The sequence below is a fragment of the Phasianus colchicus genome, chromosome 3 (genome assembly GCF_987193195.1).
Source record: "Phasianus colchicus chromosome 3, bPhaCol1.hap1.1, whole genome shotgun sequence".
NCBI lineage: Eukaryota > Metazoa > Chordata > Aves > Galliformes > Phasianidae > Phasianus > Phasianus colchicus.
Window position 1 is genome coordinate 73,252,063 of NC_143438.1, and position 19,521 is coordinate 73,271,583.

General features: G+C 42.4%; 1 protein-coding gene across 1 annotated transcript in view; it reads left to right on the forward strand.

The window, feature by feature from the left end:
• Positions 1-19,521, forward strand: part of LAPTM4B (lysosomal protein transmembrane 4 beta) — a 61,609-nt gene that overhangs the window by 22,453 nt on the left and 19,635 nt on the right. Inside the window, exons 5-6 of the mRNA XM_031591042.2 lie at positions 10,474-10,572; positions 18,966-19,061. Of these exons, the coding sequence (XP_031446902.2) occupies positions 10,474-10,572; positions 18,966-19,061 (195 nt within the window). The remainder of the gene's footprint in view (positions 1-10,473; positions 10,573-18,965; positions 19,062-19,521) is intronic.

Below are 19,521 nucleotides of genomic sequence, written 5' to 3' on the forward strand. Positions count from 1 at the left end.
TTTCATTAAGCAAGCAAGAAAGACATTGAGGCCCTGGAGCGGGTTCAAAGAAGAGCAACAAAGCTGGTGAGGGGTCTGGAGCACAGGCCTTATGAGGAGCGGCTGAGGGAGCTGGGATTGTTCAGTCTGGAGAAGAGGAGGCTCAGGGGAGACCTTATTGCTCTCTATAACTACCTGAAGGGAGGCTGTAGTGAGCTAGGGGTCGGCCTCTTGTCTCGTGTAACTGGTGATAGGACTACAGGGAATGGCTTCAAGCTGCACCAGGGGAGATTTAGGTTGGATGTTAGGAAATACTACTTTTCTGAAAGAGTGGTCAAGCACTGAAATGGTCTGCCCAGGGAGGTGGTGGAGTCACCGACCCTGGAGATATTCGAGGAACGTTTGGATTTTGTGTTGAGGTATATGGTTTAGTGAGAACTATTGGTGATAGGTGGATGGTTGGACTGGATGATCTTGAAGGTCTTTTCCAACCTTGGTGATTCTGTGATTCTGTGATTCTATGAAGCAGGAGTTGGATACAAGGCAGGTTTGTTTTTGCTAGAATATCCTGTCAGAGTCTGTTTTAGGGACAATTAGAGATACTCTTCTTGCCATGTTCTACTTAGACCAGACATCCATAGTCAGCACAGGGTAAGCCTACAGGATATGATTACAGTCCCCTACAGTGAGGACAAAAGCACCCTTTGTTTCAGGGCCATGCCCAGATGGGTTCAGATGGAGTTGCAGAGTTGTAGAACCTAACCCTGCAGCCGTCTTTGAAAATCTGCCTTGAGAACTTGAATGCAGATTAGTTTGGCTGTGAACTTTGTTATGTGGATGGAAAACCAGCTAGAGCAGTATAAATAACAGATAATGAGCAGCAGCTGGCAGATAAATGGCCACACAAATCTGTGGGAAGAGGCAATGTGACAAGCCAGCAGGAGCTGGGATACATCAGGAGCCTGTTATGATTCACCTTACTTAACACCCACCTGTTTTCACAGCCAGTGCTGCACTGGAATAGAAGCAGAGGAACAATTCAAAAGATTCTCAGAGATAAGAGTGGAAAAGAGCAAATTAAAGCAGGAGCCCTCCTGTTCACCCTTTGCCTGCAGCCCTTCACTTGGGCCAGTGCCAGCCCCACTCCTGTGGCAGCTGAGGGGCCATGTGGCTGCACTACCAGATGCAGCTCTGCAGCTCACAGTCCCCATTCCAGGAGGCTCATTGTAATCAGGTTTTGCTTAATATTGGCCCCTGTGGGAGAATGAAAGGGGGAAAGCATCAGCCTTGGGAGCAGGCAGGGAGCTATGCATTGAAGAGACCTTTCTCTTCTTGTTGGGTGTCACATCTGGAGCTGGCTCATCAAGAAGGCAAAGGACAGCCAATTCCTTCAACTGTCATCCCTGCTGTTAGGCCCTTCCATAGCCAAAACACAACGAGCAGACCCTGGAGGATACTGAAAACTGTGCAGCAAATCACTTTGTGATCCACCTTGCTGTTTCAGCCTGCATTTCTAACAGCATTACTAATTATTCCAGGAAAAACACGTTTTTCCCTTCTGTTCAGTGCAGCCACCATCTGCTGTGCACATATACTATTGTTTTCTTCCATGACACTTTTCCTGAGGTACACTGGGGCATGAAGCTGAGTCCTACCACATGACTGCAAGAAAGCTGGAGACTTAATCTCCTTTTAAGAGTCTTTCATGTTGTTGAGATGTTTTATTTCTGGATAACTCAAATTAACGAAACCTTCATTAAAACTTACCAGAGGTTAAAAAATAACTAACAACCTCACAATCTGTAATTAGAAAGGGAAAAAGACTACTTATATTAGAAATGAAAAAGAAAAAAATCTAGTGAAGGAGAGGCTATTTGTTGGGAAGAGGTGATAAAAGTACTGATGCAAAAAAGGAAGAAGTATTCACTAGTTATTTCTGCTCTGCATTTGGAAACAAGTGATATAACATGTTTACATGGTCAGGGTTTTTGAAGTACTTTTATTTGCTGGCAGTCAAAAGAGTTTTCACTCTGAACAGTTTTTAAATGAATAAACCTAGCTAATTTGTACTCCGGTGTGTTAAACTATTTGGTTGCATGGATCTTTGTCTTGTGGTTGTGAATCATTTTCTGGGTGGGTAATGAGATTGTGTTTCATTAGCACTTAACTGCCTGTGCTCAAAAGGGCAAGGGGGATATCCAGGATAATTACAGGCTGATTATCCTGACATTGCTACCAAGCAGAGTAACAGCAATACTGAGATGAGAGGCAGTTGATAAAGGATTAAGACAGAGCAATATGATTAATGTCTGCCAGCAGAGTTTCACAGTATATCGATCCTACAGGGAAACTCATTTTCTTTCCCTGACTAGATTGCATGTTTTGTAAATAAAGGTGGGCAGGGACATAACAGACCTTTGTAAGACATTTGACTTCATGGCATGATAGAGCATCACAAAATCACAGAATGGCCAGGGTTGGAAGGGACCTCAAGGATCATGAATCTCCAACCCCCCTGCCACATGCAGGACCACCAACCTTCCCACCTAATGCTAGACCAGGCTGCCCAGGGCCCCATCCAATCTGGCCTTGAACACCTCCAGGGACGGGGCATCCACAACCTCTCTGGGCAGCCTGTTCCAGTACCTCACCACTCTCTGTGTAAAGAACTTCCCCCTGACATCCAACCTAAATCTTTGCTCCCTCAACTTAAAATCATTTCCCCTTGTCCTACAGTTATCTACCTTTTCAAAGCATTGACTCCCCGCCTGTTTATAAGCTCTCTTTAGGTACTGAAAGGCTGCAATGAGGTCACCCTGCAGCCTTCTCTTCTCCAGGCTGAACAAACCCAGCTCCCTCAGCCTGTCTTTGTAGGGGAGGTGCTCCAGCCCCCTGATCATCTTCGTGGCTCTCCTCTGGACCCTCCCCAACAGCTTCCTGTCTTTTTTGTACTGGGGGCTCCAGACCTGGACACAGTACTCCAGACAGGGCCTCACAAGAGCAGAGTAGAGAGGGACAATCCCCTCCCTGTCCCTGCTGGCCACCCCTCTTCTGATGGAGCCCAGGATAACATCCACTTTCTGAACCGCAAGAGCACACTGCTGGCTCATGTTAAGTTTTTCAGCCATCCCCAGGTCCTTCTCAGGGCTACTCTGAAGGACTGCTCCTTCCAGTCTGTATAAATGCCTTGGATTCCTCCAGCTGAAGTGCAAAATCCAAGTGCTCATCAGTGAAATGCTAGATTAATAAAGGATGTATCAAATAGATTAGAAAAGGTTAGCTGGCAGATGGGGAAGGGTTGTAGTCAAACCAAATATCTTCCAATGGGTTTTTGTTTTGGGTTGAGCAAGGTCTCCAGGAATCAGCACTAGGTTTTGTGTTCTTGCTGACTTCTTCTAATAACTTTGGTGCCCAAGGGGCTGTTCACCAGGGCTAACACCAGCCATGGGAAAGAGCTTCTTTAAGTCACTGGGGGGATCGAGTTCTTTATGGAAGGTTGGGAGCAGGAACCTAATCTAACTCTTGTTTGTCATGTTCTGAAAGATTGTACACTGCATTGCTGAAAGTGAATACATCTCTGCATTTCCCAGAGCCAGTACTTGTGACTTTTTCCAGCAAAAATTGTATCTAATAAAACTTGTGGCTGACACGGAGACTAATGGAGATGTAAATAACCCTATGGACAGAAGCATTACCCAGTGATCCACACTGACTGGAGCCTGAGTTCATTCAGCAGTTTGTGCTATGCTGCTTAATCTAAATATGTTTTTTAAAAAAGTAATGGAAGGAATACAAATGAACTTATAGTATAGCAACTGCACCTGGGAGACTGGGGAACTAAATGACAAGTCTCTTCTTTTTTTTCTTTTTTTTTTTTTTTTAAACTGCTCTGCTATTGTCAAAGAAGGCATCTCAATATTTCTTGTGTCTCCGATTTTTAACATACAGAAAGGTTCCTCTGTAAGCCATTTAAAAGCTGGATAAATTGCAGTATGATGACAAATAACAAGCTCTTCCTGCTTAATTTGTCAAGAAAGGAAATCAAAAGGTGATGCCATGATAGCTTTCATATGCAGAACAAGTAGGTATTAAAAGGCTGTTGAAATAATGATAATGGTAATTATCAGTAGCTAAAAGCTGGTCTGGTTAAGTTCAATTAGAAGCGAGGAGTCATTTCTATTTTGTCATTCACAGCAGAGATTATTGAATTTCAAAGGCTATGTGGGGCCAGGGGAATTCTGTACATTAATACCAACTGTTTAACGGTTTTGAAGCTCTTTAACCCTCCTGTGTCTGGGCCATGGTCCTTAGCATCAGTACCTTAGCAGAGGTCTCTGGGACCCTCACATGGAAACCATAATATCAGAGCTACTTTTGCAATATGTGGGGTTTTAGTGGCAGAATCAGATGAAAGTAAAACTAAACTTTTCCAGCTTTTAGCAATAATGTCATAAGTGCAGTGCACATACTGTTATATAGGCTTGCACCCACGGACATGTTCCCCTACCTTTTAATACTCCTGGTAGAGAAGTCTGTAGTCTTATATGCCATGTTCAGAGTAAGATTGCAGTTAATATCTATATCCCTGTAGGTGAAATCTGAGTCATGCCAATTGTGTGTGACCACTCTTGATGATTTATAAGTAATGCTAGGGACATCTTGCCCTCTTTCTCTTTGCAGAAGCCTGCCAAGCAAGGCAAAAAGCAAGGGAGTGGATTGTATTTCTTCCTGGCAACCTTACTTTCTTTTTTTTCCTCTAAAACTACTTTGAATATGGGGATTGATGCTATAGAGAGCAAAGTTTCGTAAGGGAAATGAGAAATCTTAATCATTCTTCAAAGCCATGATTGAATATCTGGAAGAGCATATTCCTTAAGTAATGGAATACATTTGGCAGCCACAAAAGAACATTACTTTCTTACTCTAAGGTCAAACTCCCATATTTTTAATCACTTCTACTTCTCTATGTTATTATCTGTAATTATTCTATCTATTCATTATGGTGCACATGTATCGGAATTAAGTCTACCAGTGGAGAGTTACAAGCTATTTCTATGCACTTTTAGAAAGATGGTGAATAGGTACCTACCAATAGGGTAGCTGAAAGTGCAGCAATTGCAAAACAGAAGTGCATAGGCTCTTTTGTAACGTCAGCCTGGAAGGGCTGCAAGTCTCCTTGGAAACTTTATGTTAGCTCTTCGTACTCAGCTTCACTCAGGTGTGCCATTCAAATCCTGTACATTGCAAGAGCATCTTAGCATGAAGGGTCATGTAAAAAAAGTAGATGTTACAGCTGTCATTTCAAATGGGCTATGGAGATGACATCTTGAAACTTTCTGAAGTTGTCCTGTTTATTATTGGTGCCACGAGAAAAAATACATATAAATGTTGCATATATGAAACAAAAATATTTTCAATTCTTGGAGCAGTGGAGGTCTAAAGCAGTTTGACCTAAAGCACATTTTATTTCTTCACCTCAAATAACACTTTGATATATGTGCTTTCCAAAACCTTCAAATTAAACACTTCATCTCCTGTCATCTGATATTGGTATACATAATGAATTGAACTAGAGGTGCAGAACAGGCTAGTCTGCAACTGAGTTACACGACGTTTTTTTTTTTATTAAAGTATAGATCTTTTTCAGGTCATCTAAAGAAAATTTTGAGGTACTGTGGGAATACAAGAAAAACTGTTCAGAGCAGAAGCTGTGGAGCAAGATAAACAGCAGTATACTAAATGGCTTCAATGCTGATGTCTAACAGTTAAGGTTGTATCAGTCATGCTCTTATATCCTAGGGGAATGGTCTAGAGAACATAAAAGATTAAACCTAGAGAAATTATTCCCATAAAGTAAAGCTTAATAAAGGAATATTCTTTCTGACACTTTCTGACATTTTTAATACCATTTTATAATTCCAAAGAGGTACAATTAACTTCATAGCAGGGTTTCAAGATTCTACAGACACATTGCTGTTTTCTTTCAGTTCTGTAAGATCTAATTATCGGAGAACTGTAACTGCTGACTGAGAATCCACACCATTTTTTTACAATGGATTTTTTGTGATCCAAAAGGAAGGAAAGCATAGAAGATTGTACGAGAGGGAATTAGAAGGGACTTGGGCTTTCTGTTGTGCATTTGTCCAATACTGATGCCAAATACTTGCTATATAAATTTGAGGTTCTTTTGAAGAATCTAATAAGACTTTTTGTTATGTATAAGCAGTAATTATTTTTAATTGAAAGTTTACAGGTATATTATTATGTATGCAATGCGTTCAGTATCCATGACAGACCACTACAAGTACTTCTTGTTTGCATAGGAAATTTCACAACATCTTGCTGCAGAATCCCTCCTGCATTTCCAGTGATGGATTGGATATCTTCCCATCAAGCCATAAGTCTCTTTTAGCTTCATCAGACCTTGCACAATATTTGACACTGAGTCAAACCCCTCATACAGGAAAAGAATTTGTCTCTTCCCACTTCATAAACCCATACTAGTTCAAGCTCATCACTGCAACATCAGCAGATGGGTGCTTAATTCATCTGAACTGCTTTTGGTACTGGAACCAGCTGAGACATTTCCAGTAATCTTTTTGATTCTTTGCTAAATTCTGGAGGTTTCTTTTTTTTTTTTTTTTTCAATTTCAATTTTCAATTATTCTTCCTACAACACTGAAGGGGTCTGTGGTTGTGAGTCAAGATCTAATGGTTCCTCAGCCTGTCTGGGCAAGCAAGTATTAGGTATCTACTTGTTGGTAGGTGCAACCAGCCTCAATAACAAACAAAGGGAACTTCCATGTTGACCCATGGCCCTGAGCCATTCTTTGCAGCCCTGAAAGCTTTTTCCCTCACAAAGAAAGCAGGGAAGTCCCAGGAGGAATCACAAAATCATGGAATATTCCAGGTTGGAAGGGACCCACAAGGATCATCAAGTCCAACTTCTGGCTACACACAGGACCACCCCAAATTCAAACTTTATGTCTGAAAGCATTGTCCAAATGCTTCCTGAACTCCAGCAGCTTGGTACCGTGACCACTGCCCTGGCAGGTCTGATCCATGTCCAGTCAGCCTACTGTGCCCAAGAACCTGTCCCTGACCCCCAGCCGCCCCTCCCCTGCCGCAGCTCCATGCCGTTCCCTCGGGCCCTGTCGCTGTCACACAGAGCAGAGCTCAGCGCTGCCCCTCCGCTCCCTGTGAGGAGCTGCAGCCGCCGTCAGGCCTCCCCTCAGCTCCTCTGCTTGCTCTGCACAAACCAAGAGACCTCAGTCACTCCTCATGCATCTCGTCTTTTAGACCCTTCACCATCTTCTTTTTAGATGCTATCTGCTAGCATCTGGCTTCATTTTTTTACTCTCTGCACAAAGGCCTTACAAGTATCTGTTGATGGGGATAGCCACCGTGTGCGACTTGCTGTCACTCCTCATCAGAAAAGAAACCCAGATCACTGAGTGTGGATGGACAAACTGCAGCCTTTACTTCTCTTATGTTCTCCCAGCTTGTTGCTTTCTGTGTTTTTTTACTCTTCTTTCACCTGTAGCACTGCTGATGTAAGGGATGTGTTCCTCCCAGGCTTGGCCAGGTCTCATGGCTCTGGCAGATGTTCTTGCTCTTAAGGTTTCAGGATGTTCTGTGGTCATTTCCCACCCTCCTCTTTCCCTCATGCAAATCTTTATTGCAATGATGTCTGGAAAGAGCCCATCATATTGTGAATGAAGTCCCAGCATGCAGTTGTCCAGTCAGACTGGAGACTGATTCCCAAAGCCAGAGCATCGGAGAAAGAAAGCCTTGCTAGGACGTTTCTATTACATTCAGAAACTTTTCTAACTAGTTTTTAATGGTAGGTCAGTACTAAAATTAGCCTTTTTTTAGGCAGTTTTACTGGGACTGCCTCTGATTGACTGGGCTTTCTAACCTAGTGTATGGCCGCACTCCTGCAAACTACGGAGTACAGTAGAGTCAGCTGTGGCTGCAGTACTTATATTTTCCGCATATAAGGTTTGGTTTTGATTTTCAGTGCATCTTTTCTTCGCATACATTCTTGCTTTCTTGGTTTCTGGGTGTTGCATTTTCAAGTGTGACAGGAAAAGGGGAGGGGAAACCCTTTTCACCCTCTCATCCCCCTCTCAGGAAGAAAGAAAAAAAAACAATACAGAACAACCCAATTAAGATAGAGAGAAAAAAATTACTACAAATGGTAGAAGAATGTAAGATAACAAGAAGAAAAAGTGTTACAATTAATAAAACAAGTAAAATGGGAGAGAGGGAAGTTTCAACTATTCTGCTCGTTGTGCTGCCAGAAACTGGAAGGGCCATTCACCCTCACAATTCAGCATCAAGTTACTCTGAATATTCTCATTTTCTTGCATTATCATAGAATCGTAGATGGCCTAGGTTGAAAAGGCCTCAAAGATCATCTAGTTTCAGCCCCCCTGCTGAGGTCAGGGTTGCCAACCACTACAGCAGGTTGCCCAGAGCCACACCCAGCCTTGATGGATGGATCAGCCTTGATCTGCTAAGTAAATACAGGTTCCTGAGCAAAAGCAATCCCAAGAATTGGCTTGCCCTTGCTCAAGGCCTGGATGACCCACAGTTTTCCGCAGTATATTCTTTGCATGTACTATAGGGACCTTTCCCCCTTCTACACTAAGTACAAGGCCGAATTATGCAGGGCTATCTTGGCTGGCAGACTCTAAAGTATTGACTAACAAAGTAGCTTCTGCTAGATGTTTATCCCAGTGCTTACATGTTCCACCACCCATTGCTTTCAGCATGGTTTTTTATAGTCTGTTGTATCATTCAGTTTTCCCAGAAGCTAGTGCATGGTAAGAGATATGATATATCCATTCAGTGCCATGCTTCTAGGCCCACATGTTTATATGTGTTTTTTAAATGAGTCCCATTATCTTATCTGAAGTAATTCTGTTTAGGATACCATGTTGCTATAAGACCTGTTTTTTTGAGCCTAATACAGTGTAACGGGCAGTGGCATGAAGGACAGGATATGTTTCAAGCCATCCAATGGTTGCTTCCACCATACATTCTTCTTTCTTGGTTTGTGGGTTACCATATCCACTGTACATAGCAATAAACTTGATAAAGTGAAAAAAAAAGAAAAAAAAGTAACTCATTGAATTATAGCAATCTAGTTTCCTACAAAAGCTGTACCTCAACAAAGAAGATAACATGATAAAGCTCCAGCCATGGAATTCAATACATTAACAGAAACACTGCTGTCAAGAGCAGAAAATGTGCTTATGTAACAGTTATCTGCAAATGGTTACAGCTGCTGTTGATGTTAATCACTCTGAACAGTTCATGGAAGCGCTAAATAAAGAGCTATTCTTACTAACAGCTGTCCAAAAAAAAAAAAAAGAGAGAGAATTTCCTGAAGCTCTGGCTGAGTTCTGGTACAAGGGGCATTAAGGGGTTACATTGGATTTTCACCATCATTGCCAAGAGCACAGTTGTAACTCGGTGTCTAGTTAATTGTCCTGACAAGGATGCAGAGCTGGCCTGCTTAAGTAATTTGGTCTGTAAGGAAGAAGGGGGTTGCGTGAGGAAGTAGCTAATGCATATTGCTACTTACACCACTGCCATGGAGCTGTCTCGTGAAGAGCAGCTCTATCTATCTGTGAACAATAGTTTATTCCATCTGGAACAGGAACTCATGCATGGCCATATTTCAAAACAATTTGGAATGTTCAAGTTAATGAATGTTTTCTTTAAGCATTAGCAAATACAGAACATTTTTAGAGGTGGTTTTGCAGCCAGTGGTTCTGAAATGTTACACAATTGTAAATCATCTAAAAGGATGGATGTTGTTGCTTTCATATACAAGATAATAGAAGGCTGGAGCACATTCAGATTTAAAATCAAGAGTTTGCTCATGTAGTAGGACCCGTGCTTCCATTTCTATGGGGAAAGTGTCAGGGCATACACTCAAACAGCAGCACTCCTGGGGGAATTAGTCCAAATTCAGCTAAAGGAAGATGGAGTTGAATACAGACAGTATCTTTTGATCAAATATTTAAGTGGTAGGATTGTGCTGTCTAGTCTTTTCCTCTGATTTTTGGGAAGAGCTGCAACTGGTCTTTGGCAACGACAGCCAGGACAAGATAGCTGCTCTTTGTAAGAGCAGAACTTGTCCACCATTGCTCAAGAGAAGAGATTTCCTGTTACAAATCTCCCAGAGGGTTGTCCATCGTTAATCTGTGTCTGTTACAAAACCACTGTGGGAAAGAAAACCCAAAACATGAATAAAGCAAAAAGCAAATCCCTCACCATTCTGGGGAACATTTGGCAAGCTGAGCATTTGCAGCACCTGTCCCAACCAGACTTACTGAAACTGGTTATTGGCGCAGAGAGGTCCTAATTTAGTACATCACAGCAAGTTTTGTAAGCTATTAATTATAGACTGCAGTAATTGGATGTTTCTTAAGTGATTCATAAGATTAACTTACAGTGTTTTGCTTACTTTTGCTTCTGCAGCCCAGCAACTTTCCTTACAAGGAAGAGATCATGTCTGTGAACCCTACATGTCTGGTTGTGATTATACTCCTTTTCATAAGCATCATTTTAGCTTTTAAGGTAAGTCCATTTGTATACATTCTACTTCTGGTCATGGGTGAATTGTCCTCTTTGGGTGTCCTTGCTCCAAAGACACACGAGAAACTACAGGCTATGACAGCTACAAAAGCAAAACAAGACACTGTGGGAAAAAAAAAAGAAGCAGAAAAACTCACAGACAAACTGATGAACATATAAGCCACAATGGGGAAGCATGAGAGAGAGCTCATGACACATGAATCCCTCGAAGGAGTGGACAAAGGAGAGACTGTTAAAACAGACTTCTTGGTTTTTCAAAAGGTGTTTGGCAGAGCATCTCACTAAAGGCTTTAAAAAACAAAAAAATAAAAATAAAAAGAAATTAACACCCTCAGATATGTAGGGAAAGATCCTCTTATATTATGTAGCTAGGAAATAAAGGGTAAATCAGTTTTTTACAACAGGAGACACATACTTCAATACATTCATAAAATATTTGGGAAAGGGAATGAAGATGTAGTGACATTTATTTTTTCAGTGTCATTCAAAATAGGGAAAAAAATCAGCTGAGAAAAGTACAGTTAAAAAATCCAAGCAGTCCCTCTGGGAGTAACAGCATAGAGGACTGGTGGATGAAGTTGCCAAGCCGCTACCCATCATATTTTAAAGGTCATGGCAGTCTGGTGAAGTTCTCACTTATTGGAAAAGGGGAAACATAACCCCTGTTTTCAAGAAGGGAAAAAAAAGATCCAGCTAACTACAGGTCAGTCAGTCTCAGTTCTGTACCAGGCAAGATCATGGAGCAAATCATCCTAAAGGCCCTTCTAAGGCACATGGAAAATAAAGATTAGGTGATTGGTGATAACCAACATGACTTCACCAAGGGCAAGTAATGCCTGACAGACTTGGTGGCCTTTTATGATGGAGTTACAGCCTCAGTGGATAAAGGAAAAGCAACTTGACATCATCTATTTGGACTTGTGCAAAGTGTTTGACACTGTCCTGCATGACATTCTGGTTGTACAATTGGAGAAAAATGGATTTGATGGATGGACCACTTGCTGTATAAGGAATTGGCTGGATGGTAGCATTCAGAGACTTGCAGTCACCAGCTCAATGTCCAAGTGGAGACCGGTGATAAGTGACATTCCTCAGGGATCGGTACTAGGACTGATGTTATTTAACATCTTTGTAGGTGACATAGACAGTAGCATTGAGAAGGCCAACCATATCCTGGATTGCATCTAGAGAAGTGTGACCAGCAGGTCAACAGAGGTGATTCTGCCCTCCTACTCTGCTCTCATGAGAACCCACATGGAGTACTGCATCCAGTTCTGAGGCCCCCATCACAAGAAGGACATGGATCTGTTGGAGCAGGTCCAGAGGAGGGACATGAAGATAATCAGAGAGCTAGAGCACCTCCTCAGATAGGCTGAGAGAGTTGGGGCTCTTCAGCCAAGAAAAGAGGAGGCTCAAGGGGGCCAGGAAAGTTTGGGAGGGACTTTTTATAAGGGCATGTAGCAACAGGACAAGGAAAAATGCTTTTAAGCTGGAAGAGGGTATATTTAGACTGGATATTAGGGAGAAATTCTTTTCTGTGAGGGTGGTGAGAAACTGAAACAGGCTGCCCAGTGAGGTTGTGGATGCCCCATCGCTGGAAGCATTCAATTCCTGACTGGATGGGACTTTGAGCAACCTGGTCTAGAGGGAGGTGTCCACACCTATAGCAGAAGGGTTGGAACCAGATGATCTTCAAGGTCTCTTCCAGCCCAAACCATTCTATGATTCTATGGTTGTCCCTGGGATGGCAAAAGGGAACAGGGAATAATGATGTAATTGCTGTTGGTTTTGTGTCAGAGTAGCTCTTGATCTTGCTCTGCAGAGCAGCTACACATGAGGTTCGTGAGGTTAGAGACATCCTGAAGGGCTGGGGTGGGATTTTCTTCCACACAGCATGAATAGGGAAAATTATTGGGGAAAAAAAAAAAAAAAAAAAAAAAAGAAAAGCTGGATTAAGGTATTTTAAGATGATGTTGGAAGTTATATCCAGTTTTATTTTGTGATTTAGAAATTTAATTTAATTGGCTTTGCCCATATATATGTTCACAGCAGTAGAGTTGTCTTTTTTTTCATTTCTGAATATAATAAATATATAGATCTTCCAGATATGGAATATGCTCTTTAAAACTCTTGGATATGAATGTCATTGTGCTTTTATCCCAGGTGAGTTGGATAAATATGGCAAGGATGTCTAAAACTCCTCAGATGTAGAGAAGGCTAAGGTACTTAATGAGTTCTTTTCCTTGATCTTCACTGACTATCAGGCTTCCCAAGACTCTAGGGTCCCTGAACTTGCAAGCCAAGGTTGGAAGAGCAAAATCCCTCCCAGTTTAAAAGCAGAGCAAGTCCAAGACCACCTCCTGAGGCTGAATGTATACAAATCTATGGGGCTAGATGATAGGTATCCCAGGGTCCTGAAGGAGCTGGCTGATGTGGTTGCCAAGCTGCCCTCCATCATATTTTAAAGTGGGTGTCAGCTGAAGTCCCCAGTGACTAGAAAAAGGGAAACATCACTCCCATTTTTAAGAAAGGGAGAAAAGAAGACCTGGGCAACCACAGGCTGGTAAGCCTCATGTCTGCACTTGGGAAGATCATGGAGAAAATCCTCCTGGAAGAGATGTTAAGGTACATGTGATATGAGGAGGTGATCCAAGACAGCTAGTGCAGCTTCACCAAGGGCACACTGTGGCTGACCATTCTGGTAGCCTTCTATGGAGTAACAGTATCTGCAGACCAGGGAAAAGCAACTGATGTCATCTACCTGGACTTGTGCAAGGCCTTTGACATGGTCCTTCACCATATCCTTATCTCTAAATTGGAGAGATGTGGATTTGAAAGCTGGACTGTTCAGTGGATAAATTTTTGGCTGGATGATGATAGCCAGAGGGTTGTTGTCTATGGCTTTACATCCAGGTGGAGGCCAGCCATGAGTGATGCCCCCTAGGAGGAGACAGGGAGAAGAACTCATGGAGAGCAGCCTGCAGAGAAGGACTTGGTGATCTTGGTGCATGGAAAGCTGGACATGAGACAGCAGTGTGCACTTGCGGCCCAGAAGGCCAATAGTATCCTGGGCTGCATCAAAAGAAAGGGGACTAGCATGGAAGGAAGGGGGTTCTCCCCCTCTATTCCACCCTCATGAGGTCTCATCTGGAGTACTGTGTCCAGGCCTGAGGCCCCCAGTACAGGAGGAATGTGAAGCTGTTGGAGTGGATTCAGAGGAGGGCTATGAGGATGATTAGAAGGCTGTAATATCTCTCTTATGATGAAAGGTTGAGTAAGTTGGGATTGTTTAACTTGGAGAACAGAAGGCTCCGGGGAGACTTCATTGTGAACTTCCAGTGTTTGAAAGGAGCTTACAAGTAGGAGGAAGATTGACTTTTTACACAGATAGATAGTGATAGGAGAAGGGGGAATGGATTTAAACTGAAACAGGGAAGATTTAGTTTAGATGTTAGGAAAAAATTCTTCACTCAGAGGGCAGTGAGGCATTGGTACAGGCTGCCCAGAGAAGCTCTGGATGCCCCATGCCTGGAGGCGTTCAAGACCAAGCATGATGGGTTCTTGTGCAGTCTGATCTAGGGGTTGGCAACCCCTAGTGGATGATCTTTAAAGTCCCTTCCAACCCAACCATTCTATGATTCTATGATTCTATGATTATAAAAGAAATACAAATAAAATCGGAATAGCAAAAAATAACCACTACACAAAAAAAAAAAAAAAAAAAAAGAAATCTTTAGAAATTAATAGTGAAAATATTTATTCTATTTTAAAGTTGCTAACATGTCCTTTTCAAAGAGAAAAGTAGCTTGTTAGGTTGAAATATTAGTTAATATTCCATTTTTGTATTAAAGCTCTTTACGGCCAGGATTATTACAGACTATTGCTTTTCTTAATGTTCATTCTAGCAATATATTATTGTGTAAATGAGTCACAAATATATGACTCACACAGAAACACACACTAAAATCAAGTTAGCATTTTAATTTGAATTTCTTGTGTTTCCAGAAAAGCTGTTATGTAGGTTTTTGGAGTCAGCTGCATGAAAAGAAAGCTGGACACTATCACATGCATCACACTTTATCACTGATAGACTTAACAGATGGTACCAAGTTTTTATACTGAAACTGAAAAGGTGCTGTGCATAAAAATATGTCTTAGCTCCCACTCCCCCTGGAGCTGGACTAGGAATAAAGAGAGAAAGCAAAACACTGTAACCTAGGAAAAGCTGCATTAGGAAAAGTTGCATTCATCTGGTGGGAAATATGAAACAGAATCAGAAAATTCATCAGAAATGTTTGGTATCAGAACACTTTTATTTTGGGTGCAGCTACTTTTATTTGGAGTGTAGCTACATGTAGAGGAAAACACTCATGAGCAGAAATCAAGATACACATGTATTAGTGGTTTTGTGCTTTGCACATGAAACTGTAAAAAGGAGGGACAAAGAGGGTAGTAAGAATGAGAGGCTGCCAACCACACACAGCTCTCAGGATTCACTTGGATCCCAAGTAGCTAACGGATATTTCAAATGGATGGATGAATATTTCATGCCAAGTCAGAGTCTTTTCCAGAGCAGACCAAAATGTGTTATACCACTTACTGTCTTTGTTTCGAAACAGAATTGAAGTTACATACCACAGATCTTTCCTATCTGGCTGAGCAAGGACATCCAGCAGTGTAAAAGTATGTACACAGAACTTCAAATAGCATATTTGAAGCATATGAAGCACAGCAGCTTTTGGATTACACCCCTTTCTGCAGCTGCTTTGGTAAATGGGGCCTTGGTTTCCCCTGACAGCCTCAACTACTGAAACAGAAACCCTGGGACTTCAACCTGTCCTTCCCAGCCAGGGCAAAGCCTCCAAGCCCAAATCAGCCTGAGCTTGGTAAGCACAAGCACAACCAAAATAAATGCTTCCCACAAGCTTCTCTGAGCAGTCTGTGGCTGCTGAGGATGGCCTTTTATCCTTCTCCCAGTTGGCTTTTCTTTTGCTTAAAGTAGGTAGGAAGAGGCAGCCTAGAGGTTTTCCAGTTCACTGAGACAGTGTCAGCAAACTGTTATCCTGGTCTCAGTGATATGCATATAAGCTGTCTGTACAGAGACTGATGAGACTGGAAATGAGACCACCCCTGGTGGACCTCAGCACATGGGAAAGGATACTGCTCACTACATTTTGGGCTCAATAGGAGAGGTCAGTGACCTTTACATAAGGCCAATTCCAAATGTGAGCATCAGTCTCCCAGAAGAAAATTGACAAGTGTGTATGTTGCCAGCTCTGGGCTGTGCATCTTCACTCCAAGAGCTAAAGTGGACCTCATCCTCTGAGATCCTCATGCATCTAGGCTGCAGGGCTGGAACTGGAGCTGGAAGGTGAAGCAGTTGTGTGTGCATATATTGAAGTAAAGTACGAGTAAGACATATGAGGAGTGACTGAGATCCCTGTGTTTGTGCAGCCCAGAGCAGAGGAGCTGAGGGGAGGCCTGATGGCAGCTGCAGCTCCTCACAGGGAGCGGAGGGGCAGCGCTGAGCTCTGCTCTGTGTGACAGCGACAGGCCCGAGGGAACGGCATGGAGCTGCGTCAGGGGAGGGGCGGGGGGGGTCAGGGACAGGGGCTGCACCACAGGGCGGTGGGCATGGAACGGGCTGCACAGGGCTGTGGGCACGGCCCTGAGAGCCGGAATTCAGGGAGCGTTTGGGCAGCGCTCTCAGACACTGGGTTTGGATTTGGGGTGGTCCTGTGTGCAGGCAGGAGCTGGACTTGATGATCTTTGTGGGTTCCTTCCAACCTGGGATATTCTATGATTATGTGATTCTATGATATGTTCATCACATATAACAGAATTGGAGAATTCAAAAATAAATCTCCCAGTAGCTTTTCCCAAGGAGACTGCATTATCTGAAATGGAGCTTCCCTCAGTTTGGTTTTGAACAGAAGGATCGTAGAGATTGGTTTGCAAATAAGTGGCTTTACTGTGCACATGTTTCTTGTGAAGGTGTGCCGTGTCTGCACAGAAGTGTCCTGCATTCTGCACTCTGCTCTGTACTAGCTGTTATGCCTTTCGCAGTGCACTCTGAGCAGTGAAAGCCACTGAGGGACTTCGTACTGTTTGTAATTAGCAACAGTGGCATCGCTACTTAATTCTGGAAAGAGACACAGTCCTTCATTTACATGTTCCTACACAGCCTGTTTTAGTAGGCCATGGCTCACATAGCCCACAGCTCGGGGTGCAGAACCAGCCTGACCTCCTCAGCGCTCAGCTCGCTCAGACATGTCTTGTCCTCCTCATTTGATGGTAGAAAGTTACATTCCCAAGTCATCCAGGGCCATAAAGAAGAGGAAGCAAGCTTACTGGATTCCAGCCAGCTCGGTCCAAGTGGAAAAAAAAAAAAAAAAAACAACACCCTCTTCCTGATCTGCAGGCGAGTGATATGTGAGTCATGTGGCATCCTAAAGAACAACTAGTATGTGACAGCTCTGGAGGGGAAGGAGGCGCAGGGCAGCTGAAGAGGATACGAGGGTTTTGGAAGGTCATCAGAGCAAGTGAGTCACAAAATATGACTCACTCGAGAGGGATACACATGCAAATGCAATCAGTGCTGGCAGTTTAACTTGCATACACTAGGTTTCTGGATGGACTGCTAAGGACTGCAGAACCTGCTAAGTAAAGATTTAAGATGGGCATTATAAAAACACATTGTTTTCATCACAATGTGTGATGTGTGTGGCTATCTGAGAAGCAGAAAACTCCAAAGATAACTGCTTAGCCCCACTCTACCAGCCTTGCTCCTGGCATGCTGAGGATCTGAGTCCAGCTGGTCCACATGTGTTCTTGTCTCCTCTCTCTTCCAGCCACTTTGCTCCTCTCTGCTGGCCAGACTGGAATTTGTCCTGCTGGCAGAAGAGTTGATAGATGTGTACACTTTTCCTAACCATTTTAAAAAGAGCTGGAGACTCCTAGCTCTTTGCCAGGCAGCAGCCTTATCCCAAGCCGAGTGAGCTGCAAGAACAAAAACAGCAAAACAGCAGTTTATGATCCTGTGGTAGGATTATTGCTGCAATAACTTTTTTTTTTTTCTTTATACTGAATATATAATATTTTTCTAATAAAGGTTAAAAGGACTGGAATGATTTCAGATTTCAGTGAATACTTTTACACTGCAATTTTCTCCAGTCAGGCAAGAATAAGAAGACCCCTGCCCTTTCAGTTATGTGTAATACATTGATTTAATCTCAGATTAAATGAAGTATTGAAAAAATGAACATGATTTATGGGATCATTATGTAGTCACCTGCCAGGCTTCCACTCACAAAATAGAAAGGGATTCCTGTAATTTGCTTGATGAGGCTTCAGTCTCCAGCCTGCATGCATTCATTTTACTGGGGTTTGCTTCAACTTCTAGTACTACTAACACCCAGCAATGATGCTTAACAGCTTTACCATGGAGGAGCCCAGAAGTGATTTCTATTTACATTTTACTATTATCCATGAGGCATTCTGTATCTGCAACACCTGATCTCATGTGTACATTCATTTTATATTTTAAAACTCACCTCTGGTAGCGTGCAGCATCTCATGCATAGCTTTGAGATGTCTGACTGAACTCACATATCTCTGTATTTAGAGAGGCATAGGAAAGAAAGTCTGTGTATGTGACCTGCACATTTCAGTAAAATGGGGATTATATACACAAAATGATGCTATTTTATTCAAGCCCAAAGAAACTGATGTTTCTTTTCAAAAAATTAGTCAATACTAAGTATGCTGTAATACTAAGTATCTGGAACAGTAAATTCTGTTCAAGTAGGTCTAGACTGTCTAAATGAAGCAGCTTTCTCAGTCCAATCCAAGTCTCCATAAACTGCTGTCCACTCTGAGGTTTATTGTCAGATGACTTGCTGAATTCCTAGACATGCTTACAGCCACTGCAGCAAGCAGGCTTATATTCATATTTATATTAGTATTTCACTGTTTAACTGCCTTGCTTTGTATATGGAACTCTGAAGAGCCCAGCTCACCCCACACTGCTCTGCCTTATCTTTCTGTGTCTGTTCCTTCTAATCACAAGACTAAGGCAAGCACACAACTTAAAGAGCATCATGGAAAGCTTCCTTTGTAATATGGCCTTTCATAAAGAGACAGAACAAAGAGTCACGAGGCTAGATTTTTAGTACTAAAAGAAAGTTTGAGAATCACATTTACCTTTTTCTCACTGTTTCTTTGCATTGAACTTGCAGTATTCATGCCCTCCTTCTGTTCTTAATGCCATGCCAGGGCTTTTACTCAGTCCAGGAGTCCAATTTGCACAAATCTGTGGCATGAAAATGTATATGGTTTATTTTCTGTACATAACAATAGAACTCTTCTCTTTACAGGGCTACTTGATAAGCTGCGTGTGGAACTGTTATCGATACATTAATGGCAGAAACAACTCAGAAGTGTTGGTGTACATTACCACCAACGACACTGCGGTAAGGATGTCAGACCACAAGGAAAACCTTTCTCTAATATTCTATTTGATATCTTCATTGTTAATTTCTGACTCCTCAGTTAACCATGTTAATTCTTTTGAGAATTGTTATCCATTGGTTTTGTTTAGACTTGAGATTTAACTGCCTGGTGCTTTGTGGTTGAAATGGCACCTGTTGATAAATACTGGTTTTATTTTATGTATATAGTCTAAAGAATATGTGTTAAACATCAACTACAGCTGACTTCATCATCCCAGGAATGCTGCCAGCCCTCAGCTCTCCAGCTGTGTGATAATCCCTTATTAAGCTATGAGATGGCACGAGCCCTCCCCTGCACTGTGAGGGACACAACTGGGCCATTCAGCCTGGAAGACAATCCCATGGAATGTTCCAGCTGAAGCTATGATCTGCACAGTGTGGGACATGATTAGGAACCAGGGATGCCATTGTCTACACCTGC